This window comes from Aphelocoma coerulescens, chromosome 11 (assembly GCF_041296385.1).
Source record: "Aphelocoma coerulescens isolate FSJ_1873_10779 chromosome 11, UR_Acoe_1.0, whole genome shotgun sequence".
In the NCBI taxonomy this organism is placed as follows: Eukaryota; Metazoa; Chordata; class Aves; order Passeriformes; family Corvidae; genus Aphelocoma; species Aphelocoma coerulescens.
Window position 1 is genome coordinate 3,571,686 of NC_091025.1, and position 27,099 is coordinate 3,598,784.

The 27,099-nt window shown below is 44.2% G+C and overlaps 1 protein-coding gene and 1 long non-coding RNA gene across 5 annotated transcripts in view; one reads left to right on the top strand and one right to left on the bottom strand.

Annotated features, from left to right (window-relative positions):
• The window catches only part of LOC138116989 (uncharacterized), a 52,090-nt gene extending 43,721 nt beyond the window's left edge, over positions 1–8,369 (bottom strand). Inside the window, exon 1 of the long non-coding RNA XR_011154435.1 lies at positions 8,164–8,369. This is a non-coding gene — a long non-coding RNA (uncharacterized lncRNA). The remainder of the gene's footprint in view (positions 1–8,163) is intronic.
• On the top strand, positions 1,775–19,847 carry KCNG4 (potassium voltage-gated channel modifier subfamily G member 4). Of its 4 annotated transcripts, none has more exons than XM_069026891.1 (4): positions 1,775–3,946; positions 4,264–4,378; positions 4,546–5,600; positions 17,265–19,847. In XM_069026891.1, exons 3-4 carry the CDS (start codon positions 4,851–4,853, stop codon positions 18,048–18,050), a joined length of 1,536 nt encoding a protein of 511 aa, XP_068882992.1. In that variant the 5' UTR covers positions 1,775–3,946; positions 4,264–4,378; positions 4,546–4,850; the 3' UTR covers positions 18,051–19,847. The 4 variants fall into 4 exon arrangements, with proteins under 4 accessions (XP_068882992.1, XP_068882991.1, XP_068882994.1 ...); XM_069026890.1 differs by having other exon boundaries at positions 4,801–5,600; XM_069026893.1 differs by lacking the exon at positions 4,264–4,378 and having other exon boundaries at positions 4,801–5,600.
• The last annotated feature ends 7,252 nt before the right edge of the window (positions 19,848–27,099 follow it).

Consider the following 27,099-nt stretch of genomic DNA (forward strand, 5'->3'; position numbering starts at 1 on the left):
CAATGGAAGCATTTAAATAAATTTTTGGGTGTTTAAATGCTCTTTTCAATCACATGTAATTTCTTTTCTTTTTCCCCAAATAACCAAAAAATTGTTTTATTTATCGTCAGCTTTCACATGGCACAAATATAAAGAACCTGGGAAAGGCCAGGCCTATACATTGGCTGAGGCCTGAAGCAGAATTGGAGCTCGCAGACAACAGGCTGTGTGCTCAATCAATAAAAGAAACAGCATCAAATAATTTTGTGGTGATGTTGCACCCACTGAAGATTCAGCACTGGGCTGATTTCTAAGCCAATGAATGAGGACAGTTCAGGCTTTTAAAATTAATTTATTTTCCTTACTTTTTTCCTCCCCTTTTCCAGTGCATTCATATTTCCTTAAATATTTATTTTGATTTACACTTTTGTTTTCCCCCGGACTTTAAAAGCCTGAAATGCATCTTGTGTTAGAGATGCCAGGCAAAGCAATTATCTTGGTATTATATTTAAGCATTACAAAAAGCCTGTTTGGGGAGGGAGGAGGATTGACAGCAGTGCCTTTATTAAATTACAAACTGCTCCCTGCAGAATGATTGGGAGGCTGGAAGCATTTCCGAGTGAGATCGCCCATTATATACAGACATCATCAGTCTGGAATATCTCTACATGCACATATGGATAGAACCAGAAAACTCAGATCTTTTGGGCTCTTCTGACATAGAAATATCGCCAGGTAAGTATTGCATGATCAACCCAAAGATGCAACACCAACCTAAGAGAGCCCAGGCCACCCTCAGGTGCCTCAGCACAGATACATCCCCACAAGGTCACACCAGCAGCCCCCATGTACATCATCTATCAAGAATCTTGGGGAAAAAAGAACAGGAAAAGCATCCACATTGTGGTAAAACATCTCCCTGCTGCCCAGAAATAGGTAGGTTACTGACTTTCTGTGCCACATCTTCCTGGGGAACCTTTGCTGCATAAATTTCTCTGTTCTTTTCTAAATACTTTACATTTTTGGCCACCTCAAGAGCACATGTCCATGCATTCTACAGTTTTATTATGTGCTCTGTGGAAAAACAAGAAAAGTATCTCTGTATTGTGTATGTATCTGCTCTTTATACAGGATTCTGGCATAACTGCAGAGAACAAAATCGGAGAGATGAAATCACAGGTCAGCAAGCGACAGTGAACACCACCAGCTTTCCCATCCCCTACAGCATGAACGCTTATCAATCCCTGAATAAAAGTCCTGGGAATGCTTTCATTACTGAGCTCTGTAGGGAAAACATGCTCACTTCAAAGGATAACTCTGCCAGCTTCTCCTGTGCGTGTCACAGGGACAGGATTTGAGCTGCACCATCACAGCCACGAGGCTTCCAGCCAGCTGGGCAAGCACCTCCTTCTGCTGCTTGCTCAGCAGCAGCACCTTGTCCTTGTTGTACAACAGGGTGAGAGAGGAAGGACCAAACCAAATCACAGGAGAATGGCAGAACTAGCAAAGGAGGGAAAAAACAAGGAGAGACAGGAATGTCATCATGCCAGCAAACCAGTGAAGCATATGGAAACTGCATTTAAGGCACAAAGGGTGTGCAAGGAGTTGATATAACCAGATGGCTAAAGAGCAAGGAGAGAGCAATTCCAAATTGTAAGGCAAACAGGGAACAGAGAAAAAAATTAAGGATTATGAACTTCATATGGAAAAGGGCAAAGAGAATTTAACAGGAAATCTACAGCAGTAGTTATGAAAATTGCCAAAAAAAAAGTGAAAAAACCACATCAGCAGATGTTAGAACTGAGCCAGGAATTTGCCTTTCCCACTGGGGGACAGATATCAGTGCTGAGCAGGATCTCCCACAGATGTGGCAGCAGGGTCCAGGAGAGCAGAAGCAGAGCCTGGCCAGGCCAGAAGGACAGCTTTGGGGTGAGGAGCATGTTTGAGTCCTTCAGGGCTGGGCTCAGGGCCTGACTTCCTCAGACACCAAATTAGGTATTTCTCTTTTGTGTGCCTTCATCTCCCATTAATAAAATTCCAATAGAACCATTTCTATCCATTCTCTGTCTCTGTCTGACAGATATTTGAGTGATTCTAGCCAGCAATGAGGTCCTGGTCTAGCTACAGACACAGCTGCAGATCCCAATAAAGCAACCATTAGAGTACCCACTATTGGAATGGAAGCCTTAAAATACATGTATTTCTTGATAAATACGTGTAGCACTTAAATCACTCAATTGCACAGAGCATTTACTCATAGCTTTGGATTTATTCACCTTCTTGCCAGCTGGTTTCAGAAAAATAATCTTTAACAACACCACACAAGGGCTTCACAAGGTAAGGAGGAAATGCTAATTGGTTTCATCCTTTTGTGCAACAATCCATCCAAAGTTAATTAGAACAGGTTTGCTTTTCCTCACAGAAATAATCCATAGGAAAGACTGATGGGCAGAGCAAGCTGCATCCTGCACAACGGTGGTAGGATTTAAGTGATTCCGAGCTGTGCTCCCAGAACTCTGTAGCCTTCAGGCATCTCTCTGGTCTTTCTCTGTGGATGGCATAATTAGGGCTTGAGTGAAAACCCCAGTGGTGAAGCCTGATAAGAAGTTAATCTTCTGGGCACCACGTGGGCCAAGAGAGATGTGCACCAAAAGTCCAATTAGCAAAGGCTTCCCATCCCAGGCTGTGCCATAGCCTTGCTCAGCCCTGGTAAAGAGCTGAGGAGCAGCAGCTCAGGGGTTCACAAGCCCTGCACACATCACAGGGGTGAGGAGCACTTTGTCCCCATCCCACTTCTCCTGGTGACCTTCACACTCCCACGTAAATCCCACAGATTCACACAGGTCTCTGGGAACAGGATTCCCCTCAGAGCCTTCAGCCACACTGGGTACAAGCTAAGGTACTGACTGGGGAGCCCCACAGAGAATATTTGTCAATAGAACCTGACCCAGCTTTCCTGGACCCTCTGACCGAGGACGAGCAAGCAGAATTTGTGTGAAATCTGTGTCATCCCAATGGCAGAACCCAAAAGCATTACAGCAAGCTCAGTCCCTTACAGCTGTGCATGAGCAAAGCGAGAGAACAATAAGGTTTGATTTCCCATCATCTGTTAAGAAGAAAGGAAAAAGTTCTTGGCTGTTGGAAAAGCACTGCAGATCTGGAGAAGAGAGTGCTCAGCACCTGTGCTTTATAAGCCAGAGGTCCTTTCGTTTACGGGAGGAGAACACCTCCCTAATAGCCAAAGGAATGCTGAGGCACAGCACCCTACAAACTCCCCTTTCCATCTAGGGATATTAAAGAGCAAATCCCAGTTTCAAGAGAGGTGCAGGGCATGGAAACTGCTGCTGAGGTATTTAAGTGGTTTCTCTAGACCAAGCGACTGTAGCATGACTATGATGGAAGGAGTTAATAGACACTGAAATTGTTTTATTAAGTAGATTTGCCAGAATTTACTGATTATTAAACCTCATTAGCCGGGGACTTGTACTCCATGTTCTTCCCCAGTTGCTGCCTGCTGCCTGCTGGATACACGGACGGATGCTGGAGAGATTATTTCTAAGCCCTTCCCCCTTCCCTCTCCCCTCCTCTTCCAGGACCACATTGACAGTCCCGGGGGAAAGAGAGGAGAGACAGGGAGAGGGCAGGATCCACCAGCTCTCCCTCAGCATCTTTCAGCAGGAAGCCCCAGGAGCCCAGGAGAGGAGCTGCCCCTCGGGACACCTTCGCCGAGGATCCTTAGCACAACATATGTTACATGAACACGCACGGCTGCTTTCCCCTTCCAGGAAAGAAGGAGAGAAGGAGGAAGAGGAAAGAGAGAGCCAGCTCCAGAGTGCTCCAGCGATCTCCCATGTAACCAGCACTGGAGAACCCCCCCAGGAGCTCCTGCCGGACCCTGCTCGGCGGGCGGCATGTGAGCATCACCTGCGGGGCAGCGTCGCTCCCGGCAGCTGCCCCTGCTCGGCTGGTAAGTGACTTCGGGCAACTTTCCTTGCAGTGCTCGCACTTGGCTGACTTGGGGTAAAAAAAGTGCTTTTGAATCTCCAGAGACTACGGACAAAACCAGGGGTTTGTCCCTGAAAGGAGGCGGGGAGTGCTTCAACTGCTGCCCCGCTCCCAGCTGATAAAACACTTTCTGCCTGCTTAAAAAAGTTTTCTCCGCGGTGGGCAAAGGTTCCCCTCCAACTTCTCGGCAATTTGCGGTGGCGCGAGGTCGGGTTGGTAACAATAATCATCATTTAGACAGCACTTTCCCACTTAAGGCATTTTGTAAACCTCTCCCAGATAATCCTTGCAATCCCCCCGAGAGGCAGAACGGGCGTGCAGCGAGAGGCAGAGGAACCACGATCTGAGCAGTCCAGTTAAAGCAATTAGGAACTTTGCATCCAGCTGATGGCAGGTAATTGACCACTCCATCTCTAATAACTATTAAGCAGCTTAGTTGAGTTAGCGCGTGGTTAAGGGTTTATAGAAATAAGCGAAGCGACAACGACCGGAAAATACCGATCTAACGATGCCCTAGACCTCCCGGGGAAGAGCCCGAGGTGCTCCCTGTTGGATTTGCAGGCATCCGAGGCTCGGTGATAATTATGAATGAGGCTGTAGCTCTGCTCCGTGCCTGTGTTGCCAGACAACCAATGAGGCTGCAAAGCAAAGCTCATTCACAGACTGCAGGTTTCGGGAAGAAGCACAGAGGTGACTCGTACTTACAAAACAGGCACTCATTAATTTTGTGGTTGAGGAAAGTGCCTGGAAACACCTTTTCTCTTGCAGTAACCTCTGCTATGTTTTCTCCTCCTCCCTGTATCTTCTGGCTGACAGATCCCCCTGCTCTGATGCCGTTCTGGATGTCCCGGTGAGAACTCTTAGAGATGCCTATTCTCTCCAGAGGCAGTGACCAAGACTATAGTAACATTAGCTACAACTCGTGTAATTCCTTGAGCCACCTCCTTCCCATCTGCGTGGAAACCCCTTCTGTCAAGGGCGTCCATTACCAGAGAGCCAGGAGGATTTACCACCCTGAACAAGTGTCTGCAGTTGATCTAAAGACAGAGATCATGATCAATGTTGGAGGCATCAAGTACCTGCTGCCTTGGAGTACTTTAGATGAGTTTCCCCTGACCAGACTGAGCAAACTAAAGCTTTGCAGCAGCTACGAAGAAATCATCCAGCTGTGTGACGATTACGATGAAGACACCCACGAGTTCTTCTTTGACAGGAACCCCAACGCTTTTGGGATGATTGTCAGCTTCCTAGCAGCGGGGAAGCTGATGCTCTTGAGAGACATGTGTGCCTTGTCTTTCCAGGAGGAGCTGAGGTACTGGGGCATTGAGGAATCCAACCTGGAGAACTGCTGCTTTCGGAAACTGTTCCAGAAACTGCAGGAGCTGGCCGAGATACGCAAGGAAGAGGAGCTCCGGAGGAGCAAGGAAGCCTCGTGTGTCTTGGATGAGAAAACCAGATTTGGACAGTTCATGAACAGACTCAGAGATATGGTGGAAAATCCCCAGTCAGGACTGCCAGGCAAAGTCTTTGCTTGTCTCTCCATCCTCTTTGTGGCCACCACAGCTGTAAGCCTTTGTGTGAGCACAATGCCAGACTTAAGAGCTGAAGAAGACAGGGTAAGTCAGTCTTTTTTAACTGGTCTAACCATAGAATTAATGAAACAGTCTGTGACAGAAAATGGCACAATGGCTTAAATTAGTTCTATCATTTTCAAGGTGATATCATGTTAAGAATAATGGGAACAAATATTGTACTGATTTTTAGCTAAAATACAAGAAAGCTTTTGGACAGAGCAGATATTTCAGCTCTCCAGTATAGGACTGCTTTTCCTTCTTGAGAAGCAGCTGCCAGTGTAAGATTAACTTGTTAGCACTGAGACTCTCAAACTGACATTGTGGAGTTTCCAAGATGCTTCACTCTCTCGTTACAAGCAGTCTCTCCTCTGGACACATCAGCTACAGAAATATTTTCCTCTGACATCTTTGCTTTTAAAACAGCTGGGTACCTTCCCTTGTGATAAAATATTCAGGTGCTTAAAGAGGAAGAAATATTAATTAATTTTTATATGTTACATTTCAGAAGTTGCATAAAGATTGGAGGATGAGAGGCAGATAAAGTATTTTTGCACATGCTGATACTTAAAAGCTGTGCCTCCAAAAATCACAATTCCATGCTAAGAGAATCCTGTATTTGCCCCACATATATGTACATATTGTAGGAGCAATACCAAACACTATCTGAACTGCTAACTGCCTTTAAACCCTTCTCAAAGAACTCATCCACATTAATTCAGGGCAAATAAATCAAGCCCGTATCACACATAAAGGATCTTCTCCATAACATTGCTGTAAATATTTCAGCATTTAAAAGATTTATTTTTGTAATAATGAACCAGAGGAAAGTAAGAATCCAAAGTTATTTCAGACATGGCAACATCCAAATTCATCAAATAACCTTGACTAATCTCTATAATGAATCCTGCACTTCATTTGCAAATTGCCCTTCCAAAAGTGCTGAGGAAATCTGTGTGAAATAAACTCCCTGCCCCAACCCCTGCTGTAAGACAAGACACTCCTCAGAGTGTCATATATTGATGAACAAAGTCATTTTTACATTTATAGCACAGCTTGGTGTGTACAATACAAAAATCTGTACCTATTTTACTGCTCAAGCCCCTGGTCGAAGCAGCCTTGTCATGGTTAAAATGTGTCCTGGTATTTGATGTCTCTGAGTAAAACTGAGGACTGCACAGAAGGCTGAAACCTAAGATCATTCCTGTTCCATTTTAACCCCTTGGATACTAACTTCCATTTGCTCAGGAAGGCTCTAACCTTTCAGGAACAAGCCTGGTGCTCTTGCAGCCTTCCTCAGCTATTACTTTTTGGCTGAAAAAAGGAAAAACTGTGTTCACAGGAAAAGCTGTTAACACTGTTCCAATGCTTCTTCCAAGGAAGCACTTTAAATATAGAACATCCTTCTTCCAGCTTGATGTACAAACATTACAAACTCTGCTCCAGCAAGTGCTTCCTACTAACTTTGTTAATGGAAGTGACTCGATGCTTTTTATCTTCATTTCCCAACCACTGCAGAAAAAGCTTTGATAAGTAAGTCCCATGCAAAAGAACCAGCACATGAGCAGAGCTCAGCTAGATGTAAGAGGTTGTGTGTTTTAAAAATAATTAACTAAGTTAGAAAGAAAAGCATGCTGAGGGTTATAAGTGTGTCTGGGAGCTGCAGTGAAGCTGCTGCTCCTGGATTTCCTATAAAACACGGATGACATTATCTCTTAAGAGATTTGCATTTATACCACTACTTTAAAAACAAGCAAACTGCATCAAAACAATCTCAAAAGATGGATTGTTTCAAGTGCAGGGGAGAGGATGAAGGATGAGCTTGAGGAAAGGACCACATTTGTCCAAATATTTGGAAACATTCCATTGTTTACACTTACAGCACCAGCCTAATGCACTTTGTCATCATGCCCCAGAAGCACAGAGTATTAAAAGTCCTATTCTTTGAATTATGTGATGTTCTCCCAGAGGAAACAGAGGGGAATATATGACACAAAAGACTCATGCCTTGTGGAAAAGCAGAGAATCTGAACTACTAAAGAGCAGTGTCTGCATCCCTAGATTTCCATCCCTAAATTCTTAGCCTGCAACAACTAAGATTTTCTCACTGGGATCTCGAAAGAGCATTTTAACCAGAGCTGGACAGATAACTCCATGAAGTTAATTGACTAAAATGAGGACTTCTTGGCTGCAGCTGAGTCATATTCAGCAAATTGCAACTCTCCGTTGATTTGTAACTCAGAACTGTTCACTGACCTCAGAAAGTGACTGCAAGGTGGGGCCACATTTACCAGGAACCTGAGACAGGCATGCAGGATCTGAAATTTTTGCTTTCTGGGCTGAACACAAAGATGATTCGATATCTGCTTGCCCAGTGACAGAAAAGAGTCAAATTCCTTCACAAAGTTTCTGAACAAACTGAAATTCTACACCTGAATTCAAAAATGTCCTGTCCTGAGGTTTATTCAATTCTGAGTTAAAGCTTGCAAAGCCTCTGTGGTAAATGTCCTTAAAAGTACTTCAAGGATCCATTTTCCAATGTCACCAACACTGGAAATTGAATTTATCCATATTATCCATTCTGAAAAACAGACAAAAAAGGCTTTACCTCTGCTGCACATGTACCACTCTAGGGTCCTGTTCCTCCTCGTCACAGCCTCATTAAGAGAGTGGAAACTGGCTGGGCTCCAGCTCAGGAAGGATCAGAGTAAAAAAAAGAAAGGAAAAAAAAAATAGGAAAAATAGTGCAAGGTGACTTCCACTTCACTCACTTGGCTCAGAGGCTGCTGATCCCACCCTGCAGGCACAGCAGATCCCTTGTTCTTTTAGCAGCTGCTAAACCAGGTCTGCTCAGAAGGGAGAAAAGCTGCCTGGGCAGGCAGAAGAGCAACCAGGAATCCTCACTATGCGAGGGAAAGTGAAAACTCCGGTCTGCCTCCGGGAGAGGGATGGCAGGGAGCCAAGAGAGAGCATCTGCATCAGGGAAACCCAGTCACCCTGGCAACCAGAGGGGAGGGAAGGAGCCAGGGGCAGCAGAGGGGAGCGGAGGGGGAGCTTAAAGTCAGGAATGCAGCTGAAAGCGAAATAAAGAAGGAGTTCTTGTACCTGGCACCACGAACCCACTCCAGAATATGTCAAATGGCATTTAGGAACCTCCTCAGGAAAGGAAAACACAGAGATTTGGGCAAACAATTCTGTAAGTTTATATCACATAAGCACACGCCGTGAATCCCCACCCAGAGAGAACAGCCCCAGGTGAAGGGTGCACCAAAAGTTCAGCAAAACTGTAGAGCAGCAAATGAACAGCTCTGGTGAGCTCAAGTTTAAGTCTGACCATGACATAAATGCACAAAAGGTTTTATCATTTATGAGGCTAAGGACAGAAGAGTCATCAGTAACAAGGTTCTGTTATTTAGGCATAAAACAACAGAATTATCACATTCTCCAGGGGCAATGTATCCTTGTCCATGGCATTTGCATCTGTTCTTTATGGAGATCAAACTGTCTTTGGTTAAGAAGCAGATTTAATATCATCAACGTGTAGTAATCGAGGCACGTAGAGATAGGAAAAAAGGCATATTTGGAGGTGAGGAAACCTGTTTTTGATCTGACCAGGCAGCTTGAGAGAACTGCAAATCTGAACTGGAGACCAAGCATACAGGACAGGAAAGCTGAAGTGACAGAATTCACCAGTATTACCCTCAAGTGAAAGAATTCAGATCATCCCACTAGAGACAAGGCAGAAGTCCCACCAAAGTCCCCCAAAAGTCCCAGTCCCACACAAGAGCTACAATCAGGATCTGGGGGTGGGGGGGTCACTGAAACAGTCACGGCTCAGCACATCCAACCCAAAGGAAGAAAACATCATTACACCAGAAAACTATGGAATAAAACCACTGCAGAAGAGTCTGGAGAGGGAGAACACTTTGAAGTACTCTTGGGACTTTCCTTAGGACAAGACATTTCATTTAATGAGTCCCTAAAATTGCCATCCTCTAGAGAAATGACTCAGCAGAAAGGCTACAGCAAGGTCTTTACTTCGAGAAGGCAGCAAATTAAGGTCAGGGGGAAGAAAACCCCCAGATATTTCCGTTCCCTGACCTTGTTACTACTAATTTTTGTATTTGCTCTTAGCTGACCTTGAGAAGCTTGATATTGCTTTAGGTATTTTATAGGACCTAATGAAACATCACCAACATGAGCTGCAACCACTGTTGTTTCATGTGAAGATTTTATCCTGAAATTCACAATACTCATTTTTTTAAAGCTTCTTTTCCTGGGATCATTTGATTATGTGAAAACCAAATTCCCTTTAAAAGAGTAAGCTTTTAGTCTCTGATTGCACTCTAGAACCCAGAAAACATGAACAGATGAGGAGAACCCAGTACTTAACACATAGAACCACTTCCAAATTATTTTGTTTTGTTCCACACCACTATTCTGGAGGCCCTGATTAGTTTTTTCCATGCTTGATGCTGCTGAAGTTTTCTGTATGATACCAAAGAATATTTGGCTTGCACACTGGAGGAAACTGCCAAGAAGCAAGTTTTCTTTAAAACTGGAATAATTTTACTTTACAGGGGAAAAAACCCAATTTATTTGCCTTACTGTGAAGAGAAAGAAAATGCAGTGCTCATTTAAAGTGTAAGACTATAAAGGCATATGTGTACATGCCTAGCTATAAATACACTGCTATATACATACGACTTGAAATTACTTAGAACAAAATAAAGCTTTGGCTTTATTGCATCTGCTCAAGCACTTTATTCTGGGTTTTTATCAGGTCACTTTCTGTTGACAATCCCTCTCCTAAATTATCCAAGAATCCAGGGTAATTTTGATTCCTTCTGACCATTTTGGTCAGCAAGAAGTGTAGGAAAATGTGCTTCACTGGAGCACCAAAAACCTCCTGGTCTAGGTGTACTCGGCACAGCTGATTTATGTGCTCCATGGACTGAATTAGCTAAATTAATAATGATTGAAGAAAGATTAAATAAGAAGCCACTAAACAACAGAAATCAGAATGTTCAAGCCTGGGACTTTGCTGTATATTTATTTATAAATTATTGGGATCTTTATGGGATCTGCCTTTTTTTTGAGGTCAGAAACACCAGGAGCTTTGACCTTCAAATTGCACCATTATGTTAAGACCCTGATTTCAGAGTTCCACAGGATAAGTGACCATTTCCCAGGCACCCACACCCAGAATTGCATAACTCAGCACTGAGTCTGTTCTGTACAACACTGATAAAGTTCATATCACTTAAGCCCTGCTCTCCACAGCCACTGCGGGGGTGGTCACTGCTGACCATCTGGGCCCCAGCTCACCCCCCCTGCCCCACAAAATAAGTGTCTGCACAAACTCCTGACCCTCCAGGGAGGGAAAGGATCCTGCCTGGCTTTCCAAAGCCATGGTCCAGTGTTCAGAAAGCACAGTTAGACATTATTAGTTTGCCTTATGCTCATCCCCCTTTGGCTGTGTTCCAGCAGCGCTCAGGCTCTGAGCTTTGCACGCCATCCTGGGGGGACACCCAGCTGTTCCAGCTGTTCCAGCTGTTCTGCACTGGGCAGTGCACCAACAGCTGTGCCAACACGTGTCCCTCACTGGGAACCAGGATTTCTTTCCCCTCTTGCTGCTTTTAGGGTTATAATCATTACAAAGGGGCCGAAGCCTGTTCACTCTCCTCACCTGACTCACCTCAAGGGGCTCAGCACAGATGAGTGTTTAATAAATGCCTTCTTTGGGAAGATGGGTGTTCCCTTTCATGGAGCCATTCCATCTCTGCAAAACTCTGTTTGAAACGAATTCATCCTCCAAGTTCCTTCCCACAGTGTCAGCACCTCCTCTGAGCACCAGTATTTTCCCTAATAACAGATTCAACCACATTGGGGACCCTCTGTACTCCCTGTACTAAACAGTTACAATAAGAAGGAACTTCTGTCCCAAAGAATTTACAGTACAGTGAGAAAAGAAACAAAGAAACAGTAATAGGCAAAATGCTTTGACCAGCAGCAAAACTGTCAGTTGAAGGTTATCCTCCCACATCCCAGATAACCTCCTTGTTATTTTGATTATACCACTCTTCACAGTTACACAATTAAGTCTGCTAGATTCCTTACTAGAAAAACAAGAAAAAGTTTATTCTTTCTCACCTTTCCCCTAACACCAACACTCTGGAGTCACCAACTGCTTTAAATCAAATTCAGATTCTTCGGACTGACTCCCACAGTGTTTGCAGACTAGGGATCCAAGTTTAAAAGTTAATTGAAGCATTTTATTTTAGGTACGCTTCTGCCCCAGAGGGGATAATTATTTGTTGGACATAGAGCAATAATTTCTTTCTGTCTTCTTTCTAATGTCCACATTAATACAATACCAGTATTAGTTTAGTTTCCTCAAATGTTGTAGTAATTGTTTTCCTAAGGCCAGGCTTCTCTCCCATCAAGTAGGACAAGTGGGAACTCATTGTGTTCTCAGACTATGCAGCACTGCTTTAACAAGCTCATCATTCCCTAAATCAGGTTAGAGTCTCTTTCTCAGCAGCCTGTAACCTGATTTTATTGCATCAACCTGAAACCATAAATCCAGGTGCTGATGTGATCCATAACACAGGGTTTTCAAGCTCTCCCTACCCATCATTTGATTCAGCAGAGCGTGGTTTAATTATTCAAATAGCAGCGTCAATGCGGCCGCAGTGATTCAGCAGAACCTGCAGCACTGCAGCTGGATCCTGCAGCTCAGGTATGCAGGGAACACGGATTGGCACCACATTTCCTAACCAAGCCATCCCTTCACAGCCAAAAGGGATTTCTCCCCTGTGTCTGTTCATTTCCTGCTGCCAGTGGGATAAGAACAGCCTGGAGCTAGCTGGGAACATCAGTTCCCTACACCGAGGTCTTGCTCTGCCTCTGCTCCTGCCTAACCTCTCTCTAGACTTGCAGCCCGCCCGTATTCCCACTGCCTTGGATCTGGGGGCAGGCAAGAGCATGAACCAAAGCTTGTTTTCCCACTATCCCATCAGTTCATGTTTTCCCTGCAGAGGGAATTGCTCAGGGAGAAGTTCAAGACCAGGATGCACTGCCCAGATTTAACTCTGAGAAGTGAAAAAGGCTGGAACACAGCCCCTGACCCAGGAAATGGCAACCTTGGGCTTAGAGAGGGAAATTCCTGCCAGTTTCACTTCTGAATCCTGCACCTAGAGGGCTGACTGGTTTTGGCCAAAGGGCCAGGCTGCAGGAAGAGCAGTCACGCTGGGATAAGTGCTGGACAGCACAAGCTGGCAGAAGGCAGGCTGGGAGCCACAGTACAGGCTGATCCCATCTGCTGCCACTCCAGTGGGCACTGGCCTCTGTCCACAAAGCAGTGTGTGCATCACAGCAAGGATCTGAGCGGCAACTTGGCCATGCCAAACAAAACCTGGGCCTGCCAGGATAAATTTAGCAGATGTGAACCGTGACCTTGCATCAGCCACGGAGCCAGGCACGCTCCTGGTGTGACCGGTGACGTTCTGGCAGTGTCCTTCCACTGCAGAGGGATAAGGAGGTGCAGGTCCTGTGTCTTTTAGGACTTTAGGACTCCAGTAGAATGGAGCATATGCTCTATGGGCTCCTTCCCTATCTGGTTCTGGCTCCATCAGGTGTGGGTGACTGAGCACCAGGACTGCCTTTCCTCGGGAGCAACCACTGCTGCATCTCGGGCAGAGCTGGCTGGGAACAGGGCTCAGACCCTTTCAGTCCATTGCTCATTTGTTTTATGATGATGAGCCAGCTGGTTCCCATAAACATGCCCCGGGAATAGCAGTGTTTGCACACAGTGCTTCAGTCATGACTTCTAGCTGGGTTCAAGGGCTTTTATCAGCTTGGTTCATAAATAACACGAGATGCCCTTCTCACAAGTGTGCTGTGTGAGCAGCATAGATACCTTGTGCTGAGGTACACATTGATTTCCACTCTAAAGCTCTGGAAATATGACATGATTGTGAAATAATCCAGATACTGATCAAGCTGGGCTTATCAGCAAAGTGTTCTACGAGCGTTGGAGGAACTTTTGCTATTTAACTTGGGAATAGATCATTTGACACAAGAAACACTTGTGCCACACTGACACCATCCTGAGCAGTGTTCACTGGCAAGCACAGGAAGGAGACCACGGGAAGTGCTGTAGTTTTGCTTGTTTCACATCTCAGACTCCACCCCGTTTATAGGTGGTGGGAAATCCCAAATTACACACCACAGAAAACAGGCTCAGATTGCTGCCAATAAACTTCCACTTAGAGTCGATCACACCAAGGGCAGAAAGTTGGTACTGATCCAATTTTATCCTTACACAGCTGCAGCACTGCACTCCCAACATAATGGGAATAACAGGATTTCTTTACTCGTACTTCAGATTAAGAGGGAATAAAGGGTAAATATCCCCTGCAAAAGGTATTGGGGTAAATCTTTGGCAGTAGGAAACTAACTGGTGGATGAGGTAATGATTCAGAACAAGTTTTTGATTGTAAAGTGTCTTAGAGTGCAGAAATGTGGGACACAAATGATCAGCACACAGCAGACCCTGAAGGAACCAGAGTGGTTCCTTGGTACTGTCATTTATTCAATAATAATACATTTTTTTTCTTGTCTAGAACACATAAAAAAGTGAGCAGCATCTGGAAACCAGCATGGATAGATGGGAGATACATTCTGCAGGGGAAATTCTGATTCAGTCTCCCTGGGCATTACTAAAATTATTGATGCACTTAAAGATATTATGTTCACTAGATGAGATTTATACCTGTTGTAAGTTAGGTTAGCACTGCACAATTCTGGGATCTGATTTTATTTTTTATCCTAGATGTCATTACACTTAAATTAATGTTTCCTGACAAATTAAGAGGCCAGATAATTTATCTCTTTTTATCTTGTGAGTGGCACATATCTCAAGCACATTTAGCTGGAATTCACAATTAGTGAATCAATTTCTTTTTTGCTGCCCCATCTCTGGAAGTATCCAAGGCCAGGCTGGACAGGGCTTGGAGCAACCTGGTCTTTAAGGTCCCTTCTATCCAGACCATTCTTGGATTCTGTGAGTGGAAAACAGAAGCCAGGGGAGTTGCCTTGGGCCACTGTTTCCTCAGGCTGTTGAGGGAACTGGGCTCAGTACTGTTGTTCTTCTATTTTGTTATGAACCTATATTTTTTTCCTATTTAAAGAGAAATTAACAGAAGTATCCTAACATGAGCAGTCTCACTGTAATGCCATAAACACAACAGCACATAAGAGAACATGGAAAATAAGCCCCTCTCTCATACATCAGAGGGGAATAATGAAAAGGAAGCTTGAATTGCTGACTATCTCTGGTGGTAGAGGAGCTTGAAACAACTCCTTTGCTTCTTTGAGGTGGTTTATAAGTCTATGAAACCACTCAGTATTTCAGGCATCAGGCTCAGTATACATCTTTTTACACACAAAATACTGTTTCGTTCATTGCTGAGCCAAATGTTCATTTCACACAGAAGATCAATACCAGGCACTCATTTTATTACATTTATATCATAGGTTGTAGAATTTCTGCTGGAGGGAAGTTCCATAAATCCTGATAAAGTCTTGCATTGTTGAAAAGTAAATCTGTAAGGTGAATAAAGAGTTACATACTCACTGCTGGGCCTGTCGTAGCTGTTCTCCCATCAAAGTCAGTGACAGGTAGAGTACTGATTGAAGCTATGGTGGCATAAAACATGTCAGGGGGTTTTGCTGAAAAAGACCACCCCCAAAAAAATAAAAATGAAAATGAAAATAAAGAGAAAAATAAAAATAAAGATAAAAATAAAGATAAAAATAAAGATAAAAATAAAAATAAAAATAAAAATAAAAATAAAAATAAATAGAACCTCATCTTCCCCTCTTGCTCACAGTCAGCACCATACCAGCTTGGAGCTTTTAGGAGAAAGACCCCGGTGAAAATTTGACCCAAAAATCTGGAAATAAAAACTCAGAATTCTGCTCTAGTTAATGTGAGGTGGAGGGAGGGAGTTTGTTGTGGTTTGTTTTGGTAGGTGCTGAACACAAGAATATCCCAAATGTGTCTGGTTTGTTCAGAAAGAGGAATTGAATAGAAGTTGTTGTGGCACAGAGATTTCTTTATTGGACATTTAGGCAAAAAACCCCTGTCATGGAGCAGAGTATTTGGGCCATACTGAAACTAACTAATGGGAATGTGGTGGCAAAAATATTGAAATCTCCCACTGACACAGGGGCATCAGTATTCTGGTGAGAACAGAGATTTGAAGTCACTGTTCTCTGCCTGTTCTTTGGACGACAGTTCTGAGAGCAACATAAAACACTGAGGTGTAAAAATCCTCAAAACTACTGGGAGAAACAGAAATCAGCTTTGGTGCTCAATATTTCCTTTTTCCCCCCCCTCTTATTTCAACATTTGCTGCTTTTGAACAGGATGTTCAAAAGGATGAAGGATGTTTGAAGAGACTGACATTAGAGAGGGATATTCTACATACATCAAGTCAGGTGCATTCCATAATATATACAAATGTTCCTAATATATAAAACATTCACATGCAAACTCATGGGATGAAATCCATCTCCCAATGTAAAGCCAATGAACATGTTCTCATTATGCTGACAGCATAAATTGCCTCCTCTAAGTAAATATAAATTTCCATAGGGAATACTGAGGTCACTGAGGGTGGCAAGAATTAAAAATCTCCCAACCAGTCTCTACATTGCTACACCTTGAAATTTCACACTCAGTCCCCAAAAGACAGCCTACATCTTATTGGTTAAACCTTCCAGCAAACAAAATGTCTTTTCTTCTAGTTTCTAAGGACGGTATTAGGGAAAACCCCATGATGATCTGAGAGCAATGTCACCTGCAAATGTCTAAAGGTAAATAAATAACAGATGTACTGGAAATTCAGCCCAGTTAACAAAAAATAAAATAAATCTTGATGGGAGCAATGAATAATTCAGAGGCCACATCGCTGGAGTGACCAGAGGCAGGTCTGTGCAGAGTCCAGGCTGCAGTGCACAAATAATTCAGGGCTCAGAAAGAGTGAGCACTACATAACACAACTGCTGATTGCAGGCAATCTTATTAAGCCCACTCAGCAGCTCTGCAAACATCAATGCACTCCAGCACTGGCTGCAAATGGAGCCACAGCCTGACCCGACATGCAGAGCTCTGGCAGGGCCAAGCCTTCATTAGCTTTTGTAGTGTTTCATTTTAGGGGTAAAATATGGCATTGACAGTTTACTGTGCAGAAAGGAAAAATCCCCAAATGGTGCTACAGAGCTAAATTGTTCTGAGGGTTAGGCAGGGTAAAACACACTCCTGAGGGGGGAACCTCAGCTGGCCAATTCTAGAACATAAAAAGACTTGTTACTCCCAAGTGCAGCAGAAAGTAGGAATTACTCAGGACTTAACAGCCTGCATGCCAGGGCTTCATACAGAGATGGGTTTCATTAAAGTAGGCTGGAAGAAGCAACACAGTAAAGTGAGGCAGGTAGAGAGATCTGCTCATTCAGCTATTTCCTGCACTCAATATTCTCTGTACAGCACCGAAGGACAGCTGCCACACTACCTGTGAGCTGCAACTTGTTTATCTCTGGTACCAGCGACTCAGGCAGATCCTTATTGCTTCTCCCTCAGTGTTTCTGGATGCTGGTTCACAGACTGTTCTTTTATTCATTTCCCTCTCTGTTTCATGTCAGGGTGAGTGTTCCCAGAGGTGCTATTACATCTTCGTCATTGAGACCATCTGCGTGGCTTGGTTCTCCCTGGAGTTCTGCCTCCGGTTCATCCAGGCGAGGAGCAAGTGTCAGTTCTTCAAAGGACCCCTGAACATCATTGACTTTGTGGCCATTTCCCCCTACTACGCCTCCCTCATCTTCTCTGAGGACGACTCCAGCAAGGAGGAGGACAGGCCGAGCAGCAACTCGTACCTGGAGAAGGTGGGCTTGGTGCTACGGGTTTTACGTGCCTTGAGGATCCTGTACGTCATGCGCCTTGCCCGGCACTCCCTGGGCCTGCAGACCCTGGGCCTCACCGTGCGCAAGTGCACGCGGGAATTCGGGCTGCTGCTGCTCTTCCTGTGCGTGGCTGTCACCCTGTTCTCCCCCCTGGTCTACCTGGCCGAGAACGAGTCCGGCAGGGTGCTGGAATTCACCAGCATTCCCGCCTCCTACTGGTGGGCCATCATCTCCATGACCACCGTGGGCTACGGAGACATGGTCCCACGGAGCGTGCCGGGCCAGATGGTGGCTCTCAGCAGCATCCTCAGCGGTATCCTCATCATGTCCTTCCCTGCAACGTCGATATTCCACACCTTCTCCCACTCCTACTCCGAGCTGCGCAAGGAACACGAGCGGCTGCAGTCGCGGCTGAACCGCGCGAGAAACGCCAATCGCTCCGGTGAAAGCGACACCTTCAACGAGACTGACAGCCTGACCCTGGAGGGCCAGGCATCCCCCATCAAATACATCTACACAGGGAACTGAGCCTGGCATCCCCCATCAAATACATCTACACAGGGAACTGAGCCTGGCATCCCCCATCAAATACATCTACACAGGGAACTGAGCCTGGTGTCCCCCATCAAATATATCCACACAGGGAACTGAGCCTGGCATCCCCCATCAAACACATCTACACAGGGAACTGAGCCTGGTGTCCCCCATCAAATATATCTACACAGGGAACTGAGCCTGGCATCCCCCATCAAATATATCCACACAGGGAACTGAGCCTGGCATCCCCCATCAAATACATCTACACAGGGAACTGAGCCTGGTGTCCCCCATCAAACACATCTACACAGGGAACTGAGCCTGGTGTCCCCCATCAAACACATCTACACAGGGAACTGAGCCTGGTGTCCCCCATCAAATACATCTACACAGGGAACTGAGCCTGGCATCCCCCATCAGATACATCTACACAGGGAACTGAGCCTGGTGTCCCCCATCAAATATATCTACACAGGGAACTGAGCCTGGCATCCCCCATCAAATATATCCACACAGGGAACTGAGCCTGGCATCCCCCATCAAACACATCTACACAGGGAACTGAGCCTGGTGTCCCCCATCAAATATATCTACACAGGGAACTGAGCCTGGCATCCCCCATCAAACACATCTACACAGGGAACTGAGCCTGGTGTCCCCCCCATCAGATACATCTACACAGGGAACTGAGCCTGGCATCCCCCATCAAACACATCTACACAGGGAACTGAGCCTGGCATCCCCCATCAAATACATCCACACAGGGAACTGAGCCTGGCATCCCCCATCAGATACATCTACACAGGGAACTGAGCCCAGGTGTCCCCCAACAAACACATCTACACAGGGAACTGAGCCTGGTGTCCCTCAACAAACACATCTACGCAGGGAACTGAGCCTGGTGTCCCCCAACAAACACATCTACGCAGGGAACTGAGCCTGGTGTCCCCCAACAAACACATCTACACAGGGAACTGAGCCTGGTGTCCCCCAACAAACACATCTACGCAGGGAACTGAGCCTGGCATCCCCCATCAGATACATCTACACAGGGAACTGAGCCTGGCGTGGAGCGTTCCCGAAAACACCGGCAGAAAGGTGCACGTGTGAACATCAGCAAAATACACAAAGCAAAGCAACAACGCGGGTTACAGCATTATCCTCTCTCCTGGCATAGGTATAAGCAGCAGTCAACCCAATGTGGCCGGCTCCAAAAAATCCCCATGGAGCTGGAGGTTGGGAGAATGTAAAAAGTAAGAGTTTATTCAGTGATAAATGCTCATTCTTCTCTATGACTACTAAGAATAAACTTTGTCTCTACCACTCATGCATCTTGCTGATTACCTAATGCTGAATGAGTAACAAACAAGCCGGCTTCTGTTGGTGCAAACACACTTGTTATTTTATTTGCCTTTGAGTTTCCAATGCTCTTGCAATTAATATCTTGACCCAGGCATTAGGACACATTCTTTCAGGGCTACACACCGGTGTGGTTATCCACAGCTCATCCACCAGGCATACAGATACAAATCTGAATTCCGTATTTAAAGCCAGTAACAAGCTTAAAATAAAGGCCCTGTATGTGACAGCTTTTAAAGTTTGCCTGTAGCCAGATGATCAATCTGTAACTAACAAATTGCACTGCTTTGCATTAAACACATACTGTTTGCAAGAGCATTTGCTTGAAATGCATTTGTGGTCTGCAGACTGTAAACATATCTTACTAGACAGCAAAAGTCTTCAAATTTCTTTTTCATATATTTATTTAAAATAAAAACAAGGAATAAAAGAAGCCCAAGCTTATTGATCATATCAAAAAGCCTTGGTGTTATATTTTTTGTTGAATGGTGATGGTTTCTCTGGAAGAAAGATAAAAAATAGACTTCTTGAAAATGTGATGACAGCTCAGAAGTATCCAAAGGTATAAAGAGTAAAGAATGAGGGGAATGATTGTCAGAGAGGCAGTGGGAGTGATTTCCTGATGGGAATGGAAGATGCCCCTTTTGGGATATCCATGTATAGCCAGAAGGAAGCAACAGGGTTTTGCAGAGGTCAGCAACACTCCTGTGTGGATAGTCTGGATGGTTTTGTGCAATTTGACCCTTTAGATGGTGTGAGTGTGGTCAGTGAATTCCATACAGGTCACGAAGGCCAGGGGTGCACGGACACCTGTGTGCTCAGGGCCCCTGTCAGCCACAGTGGGAGAGAGCTCTTGATACCCACAGGACTCTGAATTTCAGGCATGCAGTTAAGCACTGAGATTAATCAAGGCCTAAATTAGCTTTTAATCAGTTTTTCAGCTTTCATTACTCCATTTCTTAAACCTTGCCAAGGTTCCCATGTCCCTGTGATGGGGCAAAGCTCAGTGAAGTGACCATTCACCAGGGCCAGCTTTTGGCAGGTACCACTCATGCCCAGCCTGGTGCTGTTGGAAGCCTCCAGACCCTTCCAGGCACTGCCCCATCTCCCATCTTGACACCTAAACCCAGTCACCTGCAGAGTTCTGCAGCTTCCTGCAGGCATTTGGGAGCCTTGGTGCTCAGATATTCCCCTCCCTCCTGCACAGCTGAAGTGGAGAAAAGCACAGTTGTTGGCACAACCGGGATGACGTGACTGGAATTAATCTCTTGGGCTTATCTTGCTATTGACCTTATGATTCAAACCAGAGGAACTGTAGCGGATTATTCATGTGGATGTTCCAACACAAGAGGAACAAGTTGACTTCAGATGACAGGCATTTACATTTGCCCCATTCAATGTGCAATTTCTGCTGGTTTATGCACAGGTCCATCTGATTTTTTATTTTTCACAACCAGCACTTACTTTTTGCTGGCAGTTCTCTACAGTAGGTCCACTGAGATGGTAAACCAGACAAAATCCTGGTCTGGGCTATGAACCAGACCTCTCCAGGCTCCTGTGCATGGTGATGCCACCTGGATTTCTCTGGAGATTCTTCCCCTCTGGTCCAGCAGTGCCAAATCTGATGCTTGTTCCTGCTCACTGGTGGCTACTGGGACACAAATCCTGATGCAGAATTGCTGCAGCTTTTAAAAGGCACTTCTCCCACTGACACATACTTTGGAGATACAATCAGGTAGGGTAAGTGATTATTTTTTTTCCAATTAACAATTTCCTTATTAGCTCAGGAGTTAGTTCAACACGGTTGCACATAAAATTAGCCCAGCCACATGGTTCTAAAAATGTACGTATCTGGTGAAATATTGGGGGTTTTACTGCTCAGGTGCTGGCAACAGCTCCATGTCCAGCAGGTTCTGTGATGTAGGTGGGACTGTGGACAGTGACAGCAATCCAAACCTGACTCAGTCAAATGTTTAACCCCGTGTCAGTTCCAAAACACAACCCAAGAATGTGCTGAATCACGGAGTTCAAACAAACAAAGCAGTGCTTGACAGGGAAGTGAGTGTTTGCACTTCCAGCAGAATTTGGACCACCACTCACATTTCTGATTTTAACCTAATCTCCTCCAATAGCTGGGTCTGGACTGCACCAGCTCTCACAGAAAAAAGTCCTGCATGATTCATGGTGTTACAGGGGAGGGAAAAATATGTTAGGAACATTTAGTGCTGGTGTAACTCAACTGAGTAACAAATTCAGAACAAGCAACAACAATTAGCAGATACTGTTGTTGCCAAGATCGTATCATTTCATAACCAGATTTAATTAAAAGAGCAGTTCAGCTGCCTGGCACCCGGCTTCTCTTACTTCAAAGCATTTTCCCTGGGTCTATATCCTAGAAACAGCAGAGGAACAGCACCCATTACCCAGGGGAACCACATTGCTCAACCCTCAGCAATGCATTACATCTTTTTTTAAGCTTCTGGATTGCTACTCTGACACAGCAAGAGCTCCTATTGTTGTAGGAACCTGCAAAAAACCTCCACCATGATGCTTTTTGGGGAAGGCAGGAATATCTCCTGCTCTGCAAGCCAGCTGTGGACACCAGAGTGTGGGAGTCATGTGAGACCAGAACACAGGACCCTTCCAGTTGGTCTGACCTGGACCCAAAACACAGAGAGGGGCTTTTGATCAGGGGCTAAATGTAAATTTTCTGTGATGTTGAAAACCCACTGAGAGGTTGAGTCCTTTGCTCTGACCTAACTCTCATTTCCTCAGGGGTTCTGCAGATTGTTCCAGGTTTCTCTGCAGCCCTGGTACCTCCCTGCTCTCCTCCAGCTGTTTCTTCTCTGTGACTTTCACCAGGTCCTCTGGTAGGGAAGCATTATATAAGGCGGACATATAATTATCTCAGTAATTAACTTCCTTTAATTTCATGGGTTTGGTATTTTATTATTTCAGCCTGGTGTCAGAACTCTGAAATTTGCTTTTCACCTGTCTTTGCATCCAGTTGCTAATATTCATAACCTAAAGTTACCAGGCTTATTACATCACAAATTCATTGAGGGAACAGTGTTTTATTTTAGGAGCAAACTGCAAAAGAATTCACGGAGTGTACTGCATTAATTATAGCAGAACTATTCAAAACATTGCATTGGTCAACAATTTTATTTCAAACACACCCAAACACTGTTCTGCAGTTATTTTGATCAATTAGGCACATCTGCTGACTGAAATTACACTCAGCATGTCCCTTCTGGTTTTCTTTTTCCCCATGAAATATTTTCTCCCTTTTTTTTTGGTTCAGAAAATTATTTTAATACATTGCAGTAATCTATAAATAATGAGGAAAACCTAGAAGGTCAAGGAGAGGAAGAAATACAGCACATTTCCAGGTTTTACTTCTACAAGTAATAAATTATTAGCCACATGTTGAAGTTAAAACTGATAAAAGGCTGATATAAAAGCCATGTTTCCTAAATGCAAACTGGTTTCTGCATTTAGGAAATTCGAGATATTCCAGCACATGTTTCTGAAAGTATTGAATTCCTTCCTGTGAACTGCTTTATTTTGGTAGCAATGTCTGATCCGAGCTACGTGGGGCTTTCACCCCTTCCCTGAGTCCCAGCCATGGCACAACACCCAGCAAAGCCCTGAGGAACAGGCTGCAGATCTGCTGGGGAAGCTCCAGTCCTTAATTTGCAATATTAGGATGAAACTTAATACCCTGGGTTACTCTATTTCTTTTTTTCCTGGGTGATTAAAATGATGCTCACAAGAAAAAGATAAGAGAAAGAACCGAGGTGTTTTCCCTCCCTCTGTGCTCCTTTCTTTACCATTTTACTTGTGATAGAACACAGCTCTCAAAAAACTTATTTTCTGCAAAGTTGAGTGTTCCTGTAGTTCCCTTATGCCAGGGGAATGCTCATAGAGGGGGGAGAAGCATAACCCAAAGCTCATGTGCTGTAAGAAAGGTCTGCAATGAGAACAGTACCCCAGGAACTCACTCAAAAATCCAAGCCTGGATTATCAGCACTAAGAAGTGCTTAAGGAGCACTTTAGCAGATTATTACAGCAGATTCAGAGAGAGGGATAAAAATCCAGCTCAGATTTCATTATTTTCCTAGCTGATTCCTGCCACAACTACAGCAGTTGTAAAACTCAAGCACACATCTAAAAGGGAAGGGCTATAGAAGAGCCCTCAGGTGTTTCTCCTCTGAAAGCTGCAGCCTGTTACACCATCAGTAATAAAACATAATCATCCTGAAACAACACTGCAAATGTTAATGAAAAGCCTTACTGCTTCATACCTGACAAATTTTGTTTAAGAAAAATCATTTAGGACTTAATGTATTAGCACAGAACTCCAGACATGCATATAATTAAGTCATAATGTCTTCCAAAATGTCTTTCTTTCCACTTGTAATGTTCAGCCAGATATTAACCAGTCAGACGAGCCAACAGGTTTTGTTTCAGTTTCTTCAAAATAATTTCATTGGCTTTCAGGAGGCTGTTCTCAGCAAGAACAAATGGAGCAATACAGAATTTTTCTTCAAGTAGACAAGGAACAATTAATGTTGAACTTGGGGGGCAGTGAAGCCTCTGTGAGAATCCAGGGATGTTTAAATTTATTTCAAACTGCAGGAGCATTTGCTGATGTTCCACATTTGGCTTTAACTCTGCATCCAGGCCCACATCTCTCCCCAGACAGACAGGACACAGACCAAATCCTTCCCTAATTCCATGGCTTCTCTTGTTTTCACCTGCCCGCATCAGGAATTTGCTCTGCAAAGCTAAAGAAATTTCTAATTAAAATTCATAACCTTGTGTGAGAAATGCTAAAGATAATTGGGTTGTGCTCATGGATAGAGACTATTAATAAAACAAAGAAAGTGCTTATGTTCTTCAGCCAACAGCTCTTGTAGTGCCCTGTGTCTTATACATTCTTTTAAGAAAATAGCCATTAAAATTTTCTAATTGAAGCTTCACTTGCAAATCCCTGGTTTTGAACTATCTTCACCAGAGCAACAAAGCAGGTAACAATCATAGGAGTTCATGCCTCGAGGATCTGCTTTTCCAAATCATTGGTGTTTTCATTAGTCTGACGCTTTACTTTCACCTGACTGTCCCGAGGCTTTCTGAGATGTCTTGTTCCACCCCAAATTAGTCAGAGCTCTTCTACCTCTGAGAGACTCCTGTATGAGGATTTCACAAAAACCAGTTCAGCTCAAAGACAACAAACTCCAGGAAATTTCAAAGCTTCAGAGAGACAAAAAGCTACGAGCTCATGATTAAAGAAAAAAAAAAAACAAAACCATTTACACAGTTCCCTGAACACATTCCTACAGCACAATTATTATGATTTTTACAGGATATTTTTAGGGAAGAGAGGGTGAAACCACTCAGGCTGAAACCACTTCATCTGCAATTCCAAGTTGGATACAAGGGTTCATACCCTGAATGGGGCTGGCAGGATTTAGAACAGTCATTTCCAGAGCTGATCAAGATAACGCTATCAGCTCATTAGGGTGTGAGTATGCATGCTTAAACAAATTAAACTCATTTCATGCTGATACAAAGATATCTGAGGAAAATTGAAGGTCGAAGAGATTTATCCCATGAGGGATTCAGAGTTTGAGAAATGTTCCAACAGGATTTAAAACTCCAGAAACGATGCATTTCTGAATAAAACTGTAACAAGGGTCCATTCCTCTGAGTTATTACACAAATGGCATTAAAAAAAAAAAACCCAACCCAAAACAGGAATGAAAATACACAGAAATGCATCTTTCAAGCAAGGATATTGAAGAGAACACTACACAGAACAGAAGAAAAATAAGTTCTAAATTATCTCCCAAGAGAGCAAAATATGTCAGTAGATAAATTTGCTGGTCTTTAATCCTTTTTATTGAAATAACAGCAAATTAAAGGCCCATTTTTGCAGGTTCTGGGATAATTCCCATGCTAAGTGCTTCCAGCTTTTTGAAAGTCTAGAGAGCTTCAATCACCCAGTGCACTGAAATCTCTAAAGAGTACAACTAAATATTATGATAAGGTAGTTAAATTTTATACTTGATTTTATTGAAGTAGCGCAGATTCTGACAGATATTTCTTCCTGCCTGCCTCTATCTCAGCGTGGGACAGCAGAGACAGAAAGAAAAGCAGCCCAGACATGCTGTAAATCTGTGTTCTCCTAAAATCCAGAGGCTCAATCCAACTCAGCCCAGTTCAGCAGGAGGCTGTGAGCACTTTGATATCACTGCTGTGTGTTCACTGCCATCCTCATCCTTCACCCACAGATTCTGAAATGTCACAAAGTTGATCAGGAAGCTGAATAGAAAGATCAATGTTTCTTTTACCACCAAGATCAACACTGCAGGTTCACAAGTTTTGTTGGACTGTGAGTCCTGCAAACTGCTCACATGGTTTGCAAACCCAGACACAACCTGCAGCCTTTGCATTCCACTTTTATCTTTATTCCTACCACTGCACCCTGTAGTTTTACATTACATACTGACTGTATATATCTAATGGTTACACAGAACACTCCCAAACACTTGCATTTCCAAAAGGGAGGCAGTTTCACAAGGTCTTCAAAGATTTCCAGGATGGCTAATTCTGGTGGGAAACAGGAGCAGAAAAGGATGCAATTCTTGATTAATTCTGTTTCCAACAAAGAGAAAAAGGATCAACCAAAGGGCCACCACCAGCAAGGAATATCCCAGCCTGTAAACTGTTAGGCAAGAGTTGTGTCCCTGTGTATGAGACAGAATAGGTTCCAGTCATAACTACAAGGAGGTGCTGAACCTGCTCCTCAAGGGCATGTTCATTTTGAGAGAGAAATTGGCACAGTCTGAGCTGTTTGCTGGCTCAGCTCTGGCTAAAAAGCATCACCAAGGACTGCCAGTATTTATGTGATCCTCCTGTTTTATTCAGAGAGCAAGAACAACCAGCCAAAAAGTCCTGGACCAGCACACTGAACAAGGCAGATCATTTCTCATAACTGCTTTTCTGCTGAGTAATCAAGCTTATATGAGTTTGGGAAGTTTCTTTCTTGCCAGGTGTGGTAGGGAAGTCAAGTGGCTTCTATGCTGAACACTCTGCACAGGGCTTAACCCTGCCAAAATCTATCCAAGGAAATTGTCCCAAGGTACTGTGTTTGCATGGCTGGGTCTCATGAGATAGCAGGGAATCAGGTCTGGAGGAACAATACTAATGGGGGTTTTTCCTCATGAAACCTCTACTACAATTTCTACAGCTCATGGGGTTGCCACAGATACAGTTTACTCTTTTTTTCTTCCCATTCCCATTCCCATTCCCGCTGCATGGGGCAACCCAATTTTCCTTCATTGGCCATAGGAGGATCAGTAATTCCAGAATGCCAGAGCAGGCAGTTTTCAAGCTGGCACCTCCCCAGCTGTGACCTGCAGTTGCACTTCTTGAGACCCCTGTAACTTTGCCTTGGCCCCCCTCCAGCACAGTCACTCGGTGACTTTTACTGACTGAAGGAAATTACTGAGGAAGTGTCTGATCAACAGATGCTCCAAATGTCCCAGTGAGCGCAGCTGATTCTGCAGGAACAGTGCTTTGGGGCTGAGCCAAGACTCAGGCATCAGTGTTGAGGATTTTCTCCCACTCCTCCAGTCTCTCAAGGAAGTGCAGCACACATGGATGGATGATGTGC

Excerpts from the sequence above, each read along its gene's own strand:
- KCNG4 (XM_069026891.1), top strand. The coding sequence starts at position 4,851 with ATGCCTATTCTCTCCAGAGGCAGTGACCAAGACTATAGTAACATTAGC. Across the intron at positions 5,601-17,264 it reads TAAGAGCTGAAGAAGACAGG|GGTGAGTGTTCCCAGAGGTG; the intron begins GTAAGTCAGTCT and ends GTTTCATGTCAG.